The sequence below is a fragment of the Sorex fumeus genome, unplaced genomic scaffold, assembly GCF_029834395.1.
Source record: "Sorex fumeus unplaced genomic scaffold, SorFum_2.1 ptg000051l, whole genome shotgun sequence".
In the NCBI taxonomy this organism is placed as follows: domain Eukaryota; kingdom Metazoa; phylum Chordata; class Mammalia; order Eulipotyphla; family Soricidae; genus Sorex; species Sorex fumeus.
Window position 1 is genome coordinate 1,318,159 of NW_026606108.1, and position 17,345 is coordinate 1,335,503.

Genomic DNA, 17,345 nt, shown 5'->3' on the forward strand with positions numbered 1-17,345 from the left:
CCGTGAAGACCCTTCCCCTTGTTCTGGAGAATTCTCGGAAGGTGCTGCTCGGACCGTGCATTTCCCATGAGGCCACAAGACATTTGCTGTTTTCAGCTCTAGGTCTCTGGCTGCGTGGCTGTGAGACTCAGCCCCTGACGCTTCCTTTTCTGTCTCTTGCAGTCTCTGGAGGAGGTGTGTGACCTGCTCCATGCCGCCCCTTTCCAGAACATCTTGCCTCGGGTTCACGTGAAAGGTGAGGGGGACCGGGTGGGCCAGTTCAGTGGACACGCAACTGTTGGACTATCTGAAGAGAGGCCCTGGGCTCTGGGGACACTTCTGAACAGTGTAGGCTGAGGGAGACCATCACTGAGGGCATGAATCTGGAAGTTTCCGTAGATTCCTGAAGTAAATTCCTGAAGCATGGTCTGGAAGTTTCCATAGATTTCTGAAATAAATTCCTGAAGCATGGTCTGGAAGTTTCCATAGATTCCTGAAGTAAATGTGGAGCGGCCAGGTCTGACCGAATGAGCCATGTTGACCAAAAAATTCCAGGGGACCGGAGCGATAGGATAGTGGGCAGGGCACTTGCCTTGCATGTGGCCAACCCGGGTTCGATCCCCCACATCTCAGAGGGTCCCTGGATACCAACGGGAGTGATCCCTGAGTGCAGATCGAGAAATCAGTCATGAGTACAACCAGGTGGTCAACAACAACAACAAAATCCAGGAAGACCCCTGTGGAGAATATTAAAAATTCTGTTTGACTGATGTATGTCAGCAACAGAATATGAAATGTTGCTTCCTCCACAGAGGGAGAGAGGCTGGATGCCAAGATGAAAAGACTGGAATCCAAGTATGCCCCGCTGCACCTCGTCCCCCTGATCGAGAGACTGGGGACCCCTCAGGTACCCAGCCCTTGCGGGCGGGATCAGGCTGGGGCCTAGAGGGAGAGCGGGAGTGCGTGAGGAAGAAGGTTGGAGCAGGCCCTTGTCACGGGCTGTCCTGTTGTTTTGGGGTGCTCGACACGTGCTGGGTTGGACATAGGGCCTCGGGCCTTGGAGCATCTTCCCAGACACATGGGACAGTAGTGAGGCTCAGGCACACTGAGAGCCTCACAGTCCCAGGCTGGGTTTCCAGACAGGCTGCCTGTCTGCAGAAGTTGCCATCTGGACTCTTGTACGCAGGCTGGTGGGGTCTGGGGGGCCCTATGCCATGTTCATCAGGGCTGCTCTGTGATGTGCTGACAGTATCCCCAGCTGCTCCCCACTTCACACCACTGGACCTTCAAGTTAGGACAACCTAGAGTGTCTCAGGATATTGGTTTGCACCCCAGAGGCAGAGCCTCAACTAGTTAGGAAGAGCTGAACCCCCTGAGATCCAGGTAACAGTCTTTGCTGGAAGAGGTTCAGTCCTGTGAGATCTCCCGAGATGTCCCCCCACCCCAGCACTATATCCTGGCACTGCCCCGGGTGGGTCCCGCGTGTTTGAAAACACGTCTGGGTAGTAACTGGTATATTTACTTTGTGGACCTTCTTTCTGAAAATCCTCTGCTATCAGCTCACGTGGTTTTGCATTAAGCCAGAGGCAAGAGTGTGGGGCAGGGAGGTGGCTCAGGCCTCCCACACCGCATGGTCCCCTGAGCACTGTGATGGCCACAGCCAGGAGCACCGTGCGAGGTGTGGTCCACAGGAATTGGAGGCGGCAGATATGTTGACTCCACAGTGTCCGTGACTGTCCTGCCTCCCTGCAGCAAATCGCTATTGCGCGTGAAGGGGACCTGCTGACCAAGGAACGGCTGTGCTGTGGTCTGTCCATGTTCGAGGTCATTCTCACCCGCATCCGCACCTTCCTGGATGATCCCATCTGGCGCGGGCCGCTGCCCAGCAATGGCGTCATGCACGTGGACGAGTGTGTGGAGTTCCACCGGCTCTGGAGCGCCATGCAGTTCGTCTACTGCATCCCCGTGGGCACACACGAGTTCACCGTCGAGTGAGTGGTAGCAGGGAAATGCAGAGGGATGCCGGCCGGGGAGCACCCCACGTCCTGTGGAAATGAATAGGCTCAGCTACGCCAAGGCCTGTCAGGGTTTGCCCTTGGTGCCTACCCGGCGGAGATTCGGGGCAACCTGAGACTCATCCCTGTTGGCGTGCATAGCTTCACTGTGACTACTGTGATCCTTTCTGAACGTTCCATGATCTGGTTGCAGGTGGGCAGGGGCTCGGGGGCGTCTCAAGCCCTTTTACAGTGAGGCTTGGTTAGCCCAGCCAGCAGCTGAATCCAGGGACCACCTCGGGCTGCTTGGGTGTCGCTCCGTTGCCATTCAGGCACTCTGGCTGCACCCCACAGGCAAAGCTATGCTCAACCCATTGTCTGTTCTCTCTGGGCCAGCGTTCATGGTCTTGATGGAGGGCAGGGAATGCTGCCTTCGAGGAATCCCCTAAAGACGTGTGTCCCACGTCTGGAGCCTGCAGGCGAGGGCAGCCTGGGGGACTGACCTGCTGCCCTTTGATCTCGTCCAGGCAGTGCTTTGGGGACGGCCTGCACTGGGCAGGCTGCATGGTCATCGTGCTCCTGGGGCAGCAGCGACGCTTTGCTGTGCTGGATTTCTGCTACCATCTGCTCAAAGTCCAGAAACACGATGGCAAAGATGAGATCATCAAAAATGTGGTACGTGGACATCGTGCAGAACCAGCCGGCGCTCTGTGGGGGCAGAGGGTGGAAGGGGCCGTCCCACCCAGACCACTGGGTCCTGCCTGGAGATACTTGGCCAGCCAGCCGGATAGCACCTGCTTGGACCTGACCATGCAGTGTGGTGCTGCCGGGCCTGTGGTGTCAGGGGTTCAGTCAGGGCCTGTGTGTGTTCCTTTGCCACGTTTCTGGGGTGTGTGTTACATCCCACCATGTAAGGCAGTAGCCAAAGTCTTCCCATTTCCAAAGGAATCTGAACTGCAGGCCAGCAATTTGCTGTTGCAGGGGACTCTGGGCCCAGCTTTGTGTGGGGAAGCCCCCCGCTCGATCCCCAGCACTGCTTGGTCCTGAGCCACCTGAGCAGCGCTGGGTGTGCCTGACAGAAGTTGAAAGGATGTATATGACGGTGCCTTTGCTTCCCCGCAGTGCCCAGACGCGCAGTTTTACTTTCCCATGCCCTGTTCCGGTCCTCAGGCTCTCTTGGTTGTAGCTGGTGCACTTGCGTGGGTTAGAGGTTTGGGGCCACACTTGGCAGGTCCCACTAGGCAAGCGCTCTGCCCGCTAGACTGTCCCAGTGGCCTTCAGTTGCTTTTTGTCATTGTCTACAAGTTCCCAGTTGTTGAACTCTCAAATACTCAGCTGTTACCTCTCTTCCTGTGCCATGCCTTTCTTTAGTTCTCTATGGGCTGTTCTTTCCCGTTTCAGCCAGATCTGCTTTGCACATTCTGGTGTCCCATGTCCTTCCTGGGTCAGGACAGGTCCCTCTCTCCCCTAACAGACTCCCACAGGCTGCACACCTTGATCACTGATGCTTGCAGTCTGCTAGGTCGGTGGTGACTGGGCTGCTCATCTGCCGAGCCACAAGCCCCAACCAATGTCCTGGTCTCTCCCCGCTGGAGGCACCCTGCTTACCCATTTGTTGGCTGGCCTCATCTCTTGCTCCAGCCATGCCCTCTCCTCTACTCTCCCAGCTTCCAAGGGTTGCCCTTGTAGCCTTGGGGTTGTGCCTCCCATGTGCAAGGCTGCGGCCCGCACCTCTGGCCCCCTGGTGTCCAGTCTTAGCCGTAGCCACAAGCAGTGTCCCTTTTGCTATGAAAGGAAAAGGTGACAGACAAGGGCAGGCAGGGGCCAGGCCTCTCCCCAGGCCTGTCCACCTGCCTCCTGAGCTTGTGTTTGCAGATCATGAATGATTAGTTTGGTTCTGGGTCAAACCTGGCAATGCTCAGGGCATACTCCTGACGGCAGTCAGGAATTGCTCCTGGTGGTGCTTGGGGGACCATAATGGATGCTGAGGATCTAACCCAGGTTAGCCACGTGCAAAGCAAATCCTCTACCCATTGTACTGTCGTTCTGGCCCCTGACTAATGATACTAGAAGCATAATAATAGAATTTAAAATTTCACTTGGAGGGCTGAGGACATAGAAGGATTAAGGTGCTCGCCTTACATGTGGCTGACCCCAGTTTGAACCTTGGCACCACGTATTGTCCCCACCAAGCTGTGCCAAGGGTCAGTCCCAAGCACTGCTTTGTGGTTAGAAAAGAACCAAAAAAATTCCTAAAAGACGTTCCGTCTTTTAACCTTAACAGCCTTTGAAGAAGATGGTGGAGAGAATTCGCAAGTTCCAGATTCTGAATGACGAGATCATCACCATCTTGGACAAGTACCTGAAGTCAGGCGACGGAGAGAGCACCCCGGTGGAGCACGTGCGCTGCTTCCAGCCGCCCATCCACCAATCCCTGGCCAGTAGCTGAGCGGGGCGTCCCCCAGCAGCATCTCAGAACCATAAGGGCATGTTTTTCTTTCCATACATACACCATGTAGTGAGATTCTTAGGGACTATTTTTCAAGTATCTCTGTGCCTGTTGAGGGGGGGTGCTTTTCGATCTAAAAACTTACTTTTATAAAATTGACTTATTTTTCTAGACTAAAATTGTATATGCTTTTGGTAATCAGGATCTCTTAGAACACTGGCTGCTGATGGCTGCTCACATCCTTAGGACATCTTTCCGTTCTCCGGCATGTCCCAGCACCCAGCTGTGTCTGAACATGCGTCACATCCGTTCATCCCTTGGCCAAGGGTCAGCAGTGTTTCAGGGTTGCAGACTTGAGTGGGAACTCTCATGCCAACCCAAGTAGTGGAACCCTTGATCAATCGGAATGACACTTCCTGAGTAATCCGTTAGCTCTTTGGGGACTTTTTTGCTGTCTTTTCTGAATACTGTTTTCTAAGCTCTTGCTCCCTTGCTTTTTCTGTCAGTGTTTGAGAAAATCACTTGTGAACTTGTTCCTCTGCTTCCACCGCATCTCCCTTATTATGCAATCTCAATTGTGAGGTATGACTTAAATTTTATTCCAGAATAAAACTCACAAAACCTCCGCCATGTTCACTCATTTCCTTGGAGCCTACGCTTGTCAGGGTACTTCATCCAAGTGCCAGGTCTGGGGCTAGGTCAGCTGCAGCCTGAGAATGGACAAGCTCACGCACTCAAGAGAATTTCAGGAGTCAAATGTGAGCGATGCCCTGCTGATGGCTGCCAGGAAATATTCCTTCCATTCATGTGTACTCACTGCCCTGCATCCAGCATAGTGTAACAAACAGGATTTTATAGCATTTGTGCTCACCGTTTACTGCAAGCATGAGAAACTGCTTTAACAATTATGGAGCTGGTGTGATAGTACAGCAGATAGGGCATTTACCTTGCACATGGCCGATCCAGGTTTGATCCCTAGCATCCCATATCCCATATGGTCCCCTGAGCAATGCTAGGAGTAATTCTCCTGAGTGCAGAGCCAGGAGGAATTGTCAGGTGTGACCCAAAAAGCAAAAAAAAAAAAAAAAAAAAACCCCAAAGAAACAATTAATGATCAGCTTCAGTAGTTCCTGAGTTTTATAAGACTCAGTGATAACCCAGAGAGTAAAGGAACTAATTAAACAATTTGAAATGTTGTGATACTATTAATTTATTAACTTACATATTCTCAGTGAGGGGAACAGCAGCCCCAGGGATCACTTTTCCTGATACCTAGTGACTGCCGAGTCTGTAGTGGGGGCTCCCACATGCTCCCCATGCCCCAGGCAAGGGCATGGTATGGTCCAGTGGGTTCAGCTGTGTGACCCAGGGCAGAGCATCAGAAGGGGGATGAGTCTTTCCCAACAGTCAAAAATCTGAAGGCCAATGTGCTGCTTGGATGGAGAGGTTTAGAGCTGAGTGGGCTGAGAGTATTAGTTCACATTTTTTGCATGTTTGAAACCCGAAACTTTAAAAAAAAAATTATGGGTGTTTTTAAAAAGACAAATATATAGTAGTCCATAACAGAGTACATTCTACAAATAAACCATGCCTGACAAACATTTCACTTATTTTAAGCATTCAGACTCAGAAACTGTTTCAATTTTTTTTATTATAACATAAGCTAGGAAATTGACCTAGACTTCCATTTCCCAGAGTTGTTAGAAGATCTAAATGACAATAGAACGCATTATGAAAATATATTGGAAAATACAAGAGCTGATGAAAAAGAGCAATCCAGGTGGTGGGCATGAAGGGGTCAGAGTGAGCGACTGTACTACAGTACAGTGGGCTACAGGCATTGCTTCCCAGGGGCATCGTGGGAGGATGCTGCCGCGCTGCCAAGAGCCTGGGAATGGTTCCCCGGCTGTCTGTACCTTCTAGCACTTTCCTGTACTTCCTAACTCAGGAGTCTCAGAAACTACCGATTCGGAACTGAAATAATCAAAAAGGAGTAATTTTTATCAGCAAAAGACACACAAAATAAATCTGGTACTGGAGTCACTTCATACTTGTTTAAATCAAAAAGTCTTGGAACGGTCAGAGAGGATGGAGAGGGAGGGCAGATGGATGCCTCAGATATACCACCAATGGAAAAATAAAGCATTTTCCAGATTGAGAACTGTCATTAATGCATTGTTTTGATGATGGAAAATCAAAAATACCTCTACCATAATACAATGTTAATAGAAACTGGCCATGTGCTGAGGTCATTTTCGTAAGCTACCATCACGTAAAGAAAAGTAATTTCTTGGTCCAATTAGTGAAACCTTAAAAAAGATTGTCTCTGGAGCACATTTGAGGATGATGCTTTTGGAAACTGCCACTCAGCTGCCTGGTGACTGGTCTCCTGCCCTAGAAAGCTGCCAGGGTGCCGTTCCTGCGGGAGACATTCTCGCCAGTATGGGGCTCCATCCCACAGGTCAGGCTCTCTTCCTCATCGCGGAGCGCGTCGTACACGTTCGAGAGACTGCCATTCACGGCTTTCTCCTCCTTCCGCAAAGACACAGGCAAGCTTGCGAGACTGAAGCTGACGTCTTTGAAGGCATGCAACAAGAATATTCCCACAATGATTGTAAAGAAGCCACTCAGGGTACCGATGACATCATCGGCGGGCATGTCCTGCCACTCCTTAAAGAGAATGGCTGAGCAAGTCAGGACGGAGGTGGTGAAGAAGACGTAGTAGATGGGCGTCACGATGGACGTGTTGAAGATGTCCAGGGCCCTGTTCAGGTAGTTGATCTGTGTGCTGACACAGACGATGAGACTCAGTAGCAGGACCCACGTGAGTGGGTGGCGCAGCACAGGCTTCCCGGCGAACAGTTCTTTGATGGCGATGCCCAGGCCCTTCACACAGGAGACAGAGAAGGCTCCAATCACAGAGCAGATGGTGATGTACACGAGTATGTTGCTCTGGCCATGGCGAGGCCCCACCACAAAGATTAGTATCAAAGATACAATGACCACAAGTGTTGCAAAAACTACAAAACCTGGAAGAGGAAAGAAAATTTCTTTCATCACAAGGTCTAGCTTGGGGGGCCAAAGAAAGGGTTAAGGCACTGGCCCTGAATGGAGCCAACCTGGGTTTGGTCCTGAGCACAGAGTCAGGAGTAAGCCCTGTGCACTGCCAGGTCTGGTCCCAAAAGTGAAGGAAAAAAATAACCAGGTCCATTCTGCTCTAGCTCAGTGCTAGGCCACTGGACCCCACATGGGATCAGCATGCATCCAATATATGTATGGACAAGTACTGCTTCTGCTCAGATCCACTGATCCCGGCCAGGGCACATTCATGCGCAGTGACAAGGCATTTAGATTCCATGACTCCGAGAGGCACAGAACTTCCAAAAGCAGCACAAGCCTTCAGGGTAAGGTAGACAGAAGCATTCTGAGAGCAGCTAATAAAGAACTCAGAGTGAAGGGGCCAGAGGGATGGGAAAGTGGGGAGGGCGCTTGCCTTGTCATGTGGCTGACCTGGGTTCAATCCCTGGTACCCCATATGGTGCCCTGAGCACCACCAGGATTGATTCCTGAGCACAGGACCAGGAGTAAGCCTTGAGCACTGCTGGTTGGCTAGAGCAATATTACAGCAGGCAGGGCATTTGCCTTGCATGCGGCTGACCTGGGTTCAATCCCCAACACCCCATATGGTCCCCTGAGCACTGCCAGCAGTAAATCCTGAGTGCAGAGCTAGGAGGAACCTCTGAGCATCACCGGGTGTGACCCAAAAAGCCAAAAAACAAACAAAAATAACCCCGAGCACTGCTGGTTTGCTCCCCAATCTTATTTTTCTGTAAAATCCTACTCCCCTCCCCCCAAAGTCGAATTTATGGGTAGCATCCCAAACTATTGCTTGAAAATAAAACCATTTCTAAAGTTAAAAAAAAAAAACCATCCTGGGTCAAATAGATAGTACAGGAGGTTTAAGACACTTGCTTGGCAACCAGCAGACCCTAAGTTTCAATTCCAAACACTGCATCTAGTTTCCTAGCACTGCCGGAGCCATTCATGAGCGCCAGTGGGCATGGCCCAAACCACCACCTCACCAAAAATCCTTCTAGTTACTAGCTCAAGGGATAAAAATTTCATCTGAGGGCGAAAAGGCCATCCAAAGACAAAGTCTCACATAAAAGAGAAAGAAATGAACTGTGGCCACAGCAACAGACAGAGGCCAGAGGCCAGAGCAGACAGATGGCACAGACACACTCAAAATGCTTGCCAGGCATGAGTCCTGAGTGCAGAGCCACAAGTAAGCCCTGAGCACCACTGGGTGTGGCCCCCCCCAAAAAACTAAATATAGTCAGGCTAACAAAGGTTGCTTTCTCCTTACCTGGATCCCCTAGCTTGTGAGACATTTCATCTAGGGTCTCAATCTCTTCTTCCTTTGGAGCATGAATGACCATAACAGTGGACCCTAGGATACTTAGCAGACATCCAATTTTCCCATGAAGATTAAGTCTTTCACTCAGGAAGTATGAAGAAAGAATGGCACTAAAATATGGGAGGGAGATCACAAACATTAAAATAATCAGCAACCGAAGCTGGAGAGATAGTACAGCAGTTAAGGCACTTGCTTTGCACAGATGTGGCTGACCCATATGGTCTCCTGAATGCTGCCAGGAATGATTCCTGAGTGAAGGGTCAGGAGTAATCCTGATGTGGACCCAAAATAAAATGATCAGCTATCTCATTTTAATATACAACATCATAAGTTTAAACAACTGAAATCAAGTGCTGAGCTTATGAAGATTGTGGTTTTCAGCAAAGTTTATTTCAGGGGGAAAAAAAAGCATCTTTTGGACAAACTGGCAGGCTACCGGATGTAACCTGCCCACACGGCAGAGTCTGGCAAACTCCCCGTGGCGTACCCAATATGCCAAATACCAGTAACAATGATGGGTCTCATTCTCCTAAAGAGCCTTGAATATAATCTCAGGGCTAGGATGAAGGAGACGTTACTGGGGCCTGCTCGAGGCAATCGACGAATCGACCATCTTTTTACTATGGAAAATCAGTTTTGGTTCAGACAAATTTATATTCTAATTGAGATTTTATGCCCAAACCAGTGCTTGAAATCTGCAACCAGCAGACCCTAAGAGAAACTTTAATTTCTCCTACTGGTCTATTCCCCTTATGTATTCATTTAACTTTACAAAATTTTTAAATTACCAAGGCTTAACGCCTCATGTAACTATAACTCTATCTGTATCTTACTATGTACCTATTATGCCTTGGAAAAGGAAGGAAATGCCCTATCAGTCAGTTAATTTCTGGAAGAGAAACCCTAAAACCAGACCTCAGCGCGGATAGCTGAGCCCAGTCTTTGTGGGTCTGTACAGGACTCGCTTTGCTCCATGCAACCTTTTCCTGTAGCTAGCATGGAAGGCCACTTACTACTAACTTCTCCACCACCACCTACCAACTGCACACAGGCCAAATGAAAAATGTGATGAAGGAAATGCGAAATTAAAAAAAAACAACCCACAATACGAGCAAGATGAAGCATTTCCCTTCCCCTTCACAAACTATGCGCAGAAGAGGAGGGAGCATGTGACAGCCCAGCAGGCGGAAAAGGTCCAGGCATGACCCTGTCAATGATCATGTTCATGCCCAGAGGCAGAGCCTTACCTTACCAGGACGCTGAGTGCTCCTAAGGGTGTCACGAGGGTGGCTGGGGCAAAGGCATACGCGGCGAAGTTGGCCACCTCGCCTGCTCCCACTTAAGAGACAGAAAAGAAACCTCTCAGAAAGGCCGAGTTCTGTTCACACACAGTTTTATATGCTAGTAACTGGGTGATTACTAATTTCTGTAACAACCCAGATTTAGTACTGCAGAGCTCAATCCTGGCTCTGTGCGCAGGGCTCACTCCTGGGGGGGCTTAGGATAGCTACACCTGGTGCCGGGGAGCAAACCTGAATTGGCCGCATACAAGGCAAGCGCCCAGTCCGCTGAACTCTCCCTCCGGCTGCGGGTTTTAAAATGTAAGAGGCCAGAGAGTTAGGACAGGAGGAAAGGCCTTCCCAGGACCACATACAATCCTCAGCACCTCCGGGGGTCTCTCCTGAGCAGAGTCCCTGAACACTGAGGGTATGGCCCCCAAAGTCCCACAAATTATAGACACAATAAAATATGCTAGCCTACTGGAGCAAATCGATGAACAGGAGGACAGTGCTGCAGTAACAGGAAATGGGGGTAGTTTAAGAGGTAGAGCACATACCCGGCAAGTGAAAGTCCCCTTAGATCCCTGGGACCAAATGACCCTGTGAGCACTGTCAGATGTGGCCCCAGTGATCCCCACCATCAGCTGTGGATCTGGTGGTTCCAGGACACCACCGGCTCTGCCAGGTGTGGCCACTAAGTCCCTGAGCACTGCCAGGTGTGGTTCCTTTAAGAGATTGGAATGTGCTTCACAGAAAACGCTCAATAATATGGGAGCACAAAGCCTTGAGCCCTACGAGTCACATATTATGACTGTGATCATATATGCAGTGCTCCGATAGGCAGTGACGCTATTTCCCCAGAAATTTTCACACTTACTTGACAGCAGTCCAGCCCACCACAGCCATTCTTTAAGATACGCATGGCCGCCTTGACCTGTGAACAAGAAAGCACTGCCTTTAGAAGCTTCTAGACCTTTGTCTAACATGATGGCAGGCGTCTGCAAGGCCTGAGGACTCACACATAATGCTGCTCCAATACACAAACTGGGCTGACTTTCCAGCTTTCCTTTACCAGGACTGCTTTTTTTTCTTTTCTTTCTTTCCTTTTTTTTTTTGCTTTTTGGGTCACACCGAGCAATGCGCAGGGGTTACTCCTGGCCCATGCACTCAGGAATTACTCCTGGCAGTAGGTGCTCAGGGGACCATATGGGATGCTGGGAATCGAACCTGGGTTGACCACGTGCAAGGCAAATGCCCCACCCGCTGTGCTATCGCTCCAGCCCCACCAGGACTGCTTTAAAGGAAGGGCTTGTTATGATTAAAAAAGGAGCTTCCTTAGGCAAGATTTTTATGATCATTCAGAGCAAGCAATGTGAAGACGGAAATGTCAAGCTTGCACTACACTGTTGTGTGAAAGACTGAATTGGTCCTTTATGTTCAGTTCATACATTATTCTTTGGTTGTGTGAACCTCAGCTTCAAGCAAAGAGACTACAGCAGCGGGAAGCAGGTCAGCTGCCAGTGAGTCAGCTGACAGCAGACGCTCCTTTGGGCTTGGGCAAGCCCCAGGTCCCTGGCAGACAGGAAGGGCTGAGTAGTGCCCACTGTCAGGCTGTCCAGTCGTGCCACCACTTGGCTCTCCTAAGCTAATAAACCAGGAAGCAAACAGTACTCAGACACTGCTCCAAAGAAAAGGCCACTCTGAGTGGACTCCAGGCATCGCAGACACAAAGGCCTGGTCTCCCAACTGAGGAGCAAGGGCCACTCATGTCCAAGATGGTAGCCAATTCCCATCCCTATTTTTTTTTTTTTTGCTTTTTTGGGTCACACCCGGCGATGCACAGGGGTTACTCCTGGCTCTGCACTCAGGAGTTACTCCTGGCAGTGCTCAGGGGACCATATGGGATGCTGGGAATCGAACCTGGGTCGGCCGCGTGCAAGGCAAACGCCCTCCCCGCTGTGCTATAGCTCCAGCACCCCCATCCCTATTTTTAAGCTTCACAATGAGGTTTGGCCATGGAGAAGGTGCAGGAAGGAGGGAGGCAATCTGTTTTACTGGGTGTGCTAGGCAGGTCTAGAACTCAGAGGGGAAAAGCACCTCCAGAAGGCAGTGAAGTGGGGACATGCTCAGGCCCTCCCTGCCAGGCTGGGGAGTCCTGCTCTCAGCAACAGGAGCTGAGCCTTCGAGATTCGGATTCTGGTCCCAGCTCCTTAGTTCCTTCTCTGTCGACAGAGAGACTTGATGCTGAGACAGGAGATCGCTCCTCGGTTAGAGCACACGCTTTGTTTGAAGAAGCCCTAGTTTGATCCCCAGCACCATGGAGGCCCTGAGCACCGCTGGGAGTGATCCCTGAGCGTAGAGCTAGGAGTCAGTCCTGAGCACTGCTGGTTGTGGTCTAAAGAACAAACAACAAGAAAGTAAAGACTGGGCATTGGCCCCTGATCCACTTGAGGTGGAGGTGACTGCCAGTGTGAGCAGGTACCCATTTTGTTGTTAGAACTTGCTCCTTTCTTTTTAAATTAACTTACCACTGGCTTACAGCAGTATACGATTTCAAGAGTGCACTTCTTCTTACCCCTAAGATGTGGCCAGACCTCCAAGTCCACCAACATGAGAACCTCATCTCACGCTAAAATGACTCTCACACATCTAGTAGCTCTTCACTTTCTCTTTCAATATGAAACTGACATTTGCTTTTCTGAAACACAAAGTCTTTCACAGCTCCAAGTTCTCATTTTCCACTGGGCTTGAGGAATAAAGCAAGAAGACCCATGGCATTTCCATAGGCGGGACCTACCTGCTCTCATGGAACCTTTCCTGGCAAGTCGCAGGAGGCCTTTTTTTTTCAAAATGAAACTCCCTCCAATGAATATGCTGGAGCTCATAGCCAATCCAAGACCAATATAAAAGTCATATTTTCCACGCCCCTGGTTCATTTCGTTACTTAAGAAGGTCCCGTGAACCACATTGATCACAGAACAGAAAACAAATGGCTGGTGCTGGGGGCAGAGGAATGCCGTCGTCAAATCTAAACAATGCAAAAGGAAAGGCAAGTTTCAACAGAATGACTGGGAATCGCAATTCAATTTTTTACTTTATTTTTCATCTGAGAGGAAGAATTTTCATTATTACCACAGATATTTTTAAATTTAGCATCGAACTAGTTATGCTTCTGCCACTTGTGTGAAAAGAATGGCACCCCCATGACATAAAAGCATATTCAAACAACAAACTCATCGAAACACAATGTTGGTTGCTAGAGAGGGGTGAGGAGGTAGTGGAAATGGGGTAATGTATTTGATCACAAGCCACCAACTTTGCTTTCAAAGATATGGATCGACAATACAGTGGGGGCAGCACTTGCCTTGCCTATGGTGGAACAAGGTTTGATCCCTCATATCCCATCTGCTTCCTGGAGCCTGCCAGTAGTGATCCCTAAGTACAGCAGTTAGAATGCTTGCCTTGCATGAGGCCCACCCAAGTTCAAAATCCAGCACCCCAAAGCATCCTGAGTCCACTAGGAGTGATCTCTGAGCACACAGCCCTAAGCATCACCAGCTGGGGCACAAAAGCAAAAATAAGAAAATAATGCACTGACAGAATGAGAGCCATTGCATCTTCCAGTCTCCGTAGTTCACTGTTCCTAGCTTTTATTGTGCTTTTCATTTGGTAGTGGAGGCGCCTGGCGGCACTCAGCGGTTCTGCACTCCGGGATCACTTCTGGTGGGCTTGGGGAGGGTCATATGGGGGTGCCAGGGATCAAACCCAGGTCTACAGTGCGCAAGAAAAGCGCTTGAGCTGTTGTACTAGCTCTCTTTTTTATTAGCTTATATATGAGTTCTCTTCATGTTCACCTTACGTAACGTTTTGTGATGCTATCTCAGATCTATTCCCCCCCCCCCCCCCCCCCATTCACTATGGACGTTTCAAAGGCACAATAGGAGTGAGGCTTACTGCACAGCTGGCCCTGGCAAGTGTCTGCTGTGCATCGCCACACCTGCTCACCTGGATCCCAGACCTGTGCTTGGTGCTTCGGCTGGACCTGCTCCAGCTGTGCCCCGAAGGCTCATCCACAGCTCCAATGCACGGCTTCCTCCTCCCTCCCCAGGCCTCCCCTGCTCTACATAGTTCCATTCTGTAGCCCAACTCTTCAGTTTCTGAAAGACGAGTGGTTTTCCACCAAGGCCTGGCTCACAGGGCAAATCTGATGGAAAAGCTTTCCTAGCATGAGGTTTGAGTCGTTCACTCAGGAACTATGGAAGCATGAGTGTTGTTGGTGGTGGTGGGAGGGAATAGAATGAAATCTGACAGTGTTAGCCACTAAACAGGAATGGAATCTTTTTCTTTGACTTACAATTCGGAGATCTGACCTCAGGTGTCTGTCCGAAGGGGCGGGTTGTCTTGCTGACTCGGACGTAGCACAGCTGGGAACCCTGCAACAGACGTTCTGGTCAGGAAGGACTAGCTGGTGCTTCAGAGCGGGACCAGGCTTAAAGGCAGCTAAGTGGCAGAGCTGGCCAGATCCATTCCCACTGGTGCCCAGGAGACACTGCACCCTCCACACTTCCCAGAACCTGGGATTTCTCAACAAACATGCTGACGATAAGCATGTGGTACATGACAGTCACAAGATGACAGATTCTGTCCTAGAACCCAAGTGCTTTAGAGTCCGAACATTCCAAAACCAGCTTGTTTAGATCTTAAACACATTAAAAAATACTTTGTAGCTACACAGAGTTCTTTCAAGATTTAAACATGCTTCACTTTCCGAATAGATCTCACTGACACAATGAAGTACAATGTTACTGTCGTTAAATGCAAGTAAAAAGAAAAATAAATCTGAACAGCATTCTAATACTTACAGGAAAAGCTCAAACAACTTTAACAATAACTAAGAATTGGCAATATAATTACCAAAGTTGAACAATTACCTCAGGGGCTGAAACTATGGAGCAGGTTAATTTTTCCTAGGTTAAGTGTCAAATGCCAAGACAGAGTCTTCCCTACATTGGGATCATCTCAGTCTAAGTTTGGAGGAAAACGTGATAAATTCTTCACTTGAAGGGGCTCGAGCAATAGTACAGCAGGTAAGGCACTTGTCTTGCAAACGGCAGACCTGGGTTCAATCCCTGCAATCCTATATGGTCCCTGAGTGGGGCCAAAAGTGATCCCCGAGAGGCGCATATGCTTCCGGAGCCCATGTGCTGCTTGTGCCAACATGACCAAGCACATGTGGTGCCCGAGCACATGTGTCGCCCTTCTGAGATGTTCATTTTCCTGTCTAACGCTGGGATGCGTGTAGGGGCTCCCTCTGCCCTTGGAGAAGCCCGAGTTCTCCCTTGGGGGCTTTCCTCTCTCTTGCTTTCCCTCCCTCCTCACCTTCAACAACCTCCAAATAAAATGTTCTACTTAAAAAAAAAAATGATCCCTGAGCACCGCCAGGTATGGCCCCAAAACAAACAAACAAAAAAGTCTTTCGCTTGAGGGCACTAATGAGAACAAACCTGGTAGCACCAGCAAATCAAGTAAGGTCACAAGACCACCTTCCATCTTCCAGAAACACGTGTGCCCTTTCTCAGACGGTCAAACACAATCTCTGCGACCCAAAACCAAAATGGGCATAAGCGCCACACGAAACAAGAACAGCTCGTTACAATCAGGAGTTAAAATGCAGACTTACAGGTGAGTCCGATGTGGGAAGGGCAGGAAGTGGCCAGAGACCAGCGATCTTCTCATTCCCTCCTGTGCAGGACCCTTCTGTCTGGCCAGGCCCTTCAGAGGAGCACCGGCCTGCAAAGAAGAAAACGCACAGTCGCAGAAGGACCAAGCAGCCCGAGGACGGAAACCCAACGGGCACCTCGGGCCCTCCACTTCCGCCCGCACCCGGGAAGGAGGAAAAGATGTCAGGGGGAGGGAAGGGACAGTGCGCCGGGGGCGCGGGGGTCCCGGAAAGGAAACCGGGCAGGGCCCGGCACCACAGGGGTCCACACCCAGCTGCGGCCGCCCAGCACGGGGCATCGGGTGGCCTGGTGGACCAAGCGAGTGCGGGGGGGGCCCAGGGTCCAGTTCGGACCAGGACGACCTGCGAGCACCGAGGGGGCGGCCGGCGGGGGCAAAGGGGCCACGATCGCGGGGCAGAAGGCGGCAGAGGCGAGGGGCCACGAGCGTGGAGCCCACGACCGAGGGGCAGCCGGCAGGCCCGAGGCGGGGGAGGGGCTCGTCGGGCCGCCGGGAGCTCGCGACTCTCCGGGGCCGGAAGCGCCGTCCTGATCGGACCCCGCGGGCCCCGCGGACGGCAGGCGCAGGCCCGGACCCCCGCCTCCCGCCCGCCCGCCCGCAGCCCCGCCGCCCTCGGCTCACGCCCCCACGCACAGAGCTCGGGCCTCCCCGCGCCGCGCCCGAGCGGCCCGCGAGTCCGCAGCCGAGCCCCGGGGCAAGCGCGCCGCCTCGTCCATCGGGGACAGCCCGGGGCAGCCGGCCCGCACGACCTCGCGCCGGAGGCTGCCGCCGCGGGGACACAGGCCGCCGCCGAGGGGCGCCGGGCGCGGCCGGATGACGCAGGGACGCGCGCGCACGCGCAGGGCGGCCGCGGAGCCCGACCCCGCCCGGGCCGTACCGCGGGGCCAGCCGGCAGCCGGGCGGGAGCTCCGAGGCGGCCGCGCCGAGTGCCGCAGCGCGTCGGGTGAGCGCGGTGACCCGGGCAGGGGGCGGGGCGCGCGCCGGGGCGGGGCATCGAGGAGGCGGGGGCGCCGGGGGCGGGGCGCCGGGGCGGGGTTACCGCGAATCGGGGCGGGGCACGGCTGCAGGGATACGGCACGGGAGGTCTGGGGCGGGGCCACGCAGGAAACGGGCTATGGGGGCGTGTTTTCAGGGAGGCGGGGTGGGGGGGGAGCCCGACTGGGGGCGGGGCCACAGGGAGGTGGGGCGGGGCTCGACGGCCGGAATGCGGAAGTTCGGAGCCTAGGTTCTGGCCCGGCTGGGGCTGGGGGGTGGTGGGGATGGGGGTGCGGGTGCGCTTTCTCCTGTGGTGCCAGCCCAGTCCTGGTGCACAGATGATGCGGTCTTCGTCGTTTTGGGGTCACACCCGGTGATGCACAGGGCTTACTCCTGGCTCTGCACTCAGGAATTACTCCTGGCGGTGCTCGGGGACCAAGTGGGATGCTGGGAATCGAACCCGGGTAGGCGCGTGCAAGGCAAACGCCCTCCCCGCTGTGCTGTCACTCCAG

The 17,345-nt window shown here is 51.9% G+C and overlaps 2 protein-coding genes across 2 annotated transcripts in view; one reads left to right on the plus strand and one right to left on the minus strand.

Annotated features, from left to right (window-relative positions):
- CYFIP1 (cytoplasmic FMR1 interacting protein 1) overlaps positions 1-5,047 on the plus strand; it is a 45,307-nt gene extending 40,260 nt beyond the window's left edge. The window contains 5 exon segments of the mRNA XM_056124420.1: positions 163-235; positions 792-886; positions 1,732-1,970; positions 2,501-2,648; positions 4,258-5,047. Of these exon segments, the coding sequence (XP_055980395.1) occupies positions 163-235; positions 792-886; positions 1,732-1,970; positions 2,501-2,648; positions 4,258-4,422 (720 nt within the window). The 3' untranslated portion in view covers positions 4,423-5,047.
- Positions 5,048-6,054: 1,007 nt separating this feature from the next.
- Positions 6,055-16,661, minus strand: NIPA2 (NIPA magnesium transporter 2). Its single transcript, XM_056124338.1, has 8 exons — positions 16,492-16,661; positions 15,800-15,909; positions 14,474-14,552; positions 12,917-13,147; positions 10,997-11,053; positions 10,087-10,177; positions 8,789-8,949; positions 6,055-7,451 (listed from the first exon to the last, which is right to left on the minus strand). Exons 4-8 carry the CDS (start codon positions 13,053-13,055, stop codon positions 6,817-6,819), a joined length of 1,083 nt encoding a protein of 360 aa, XP_055980313.1. The 5' UTR covers positions 13,056-13,147; positions 14,474-14,552; positions 15,800-15,909; positions 16,492-16,661; the 3' UTR covers positions 6,055-6,816.
- Positions 16,662-17,345: the final 684 nt, after the last annotated feature.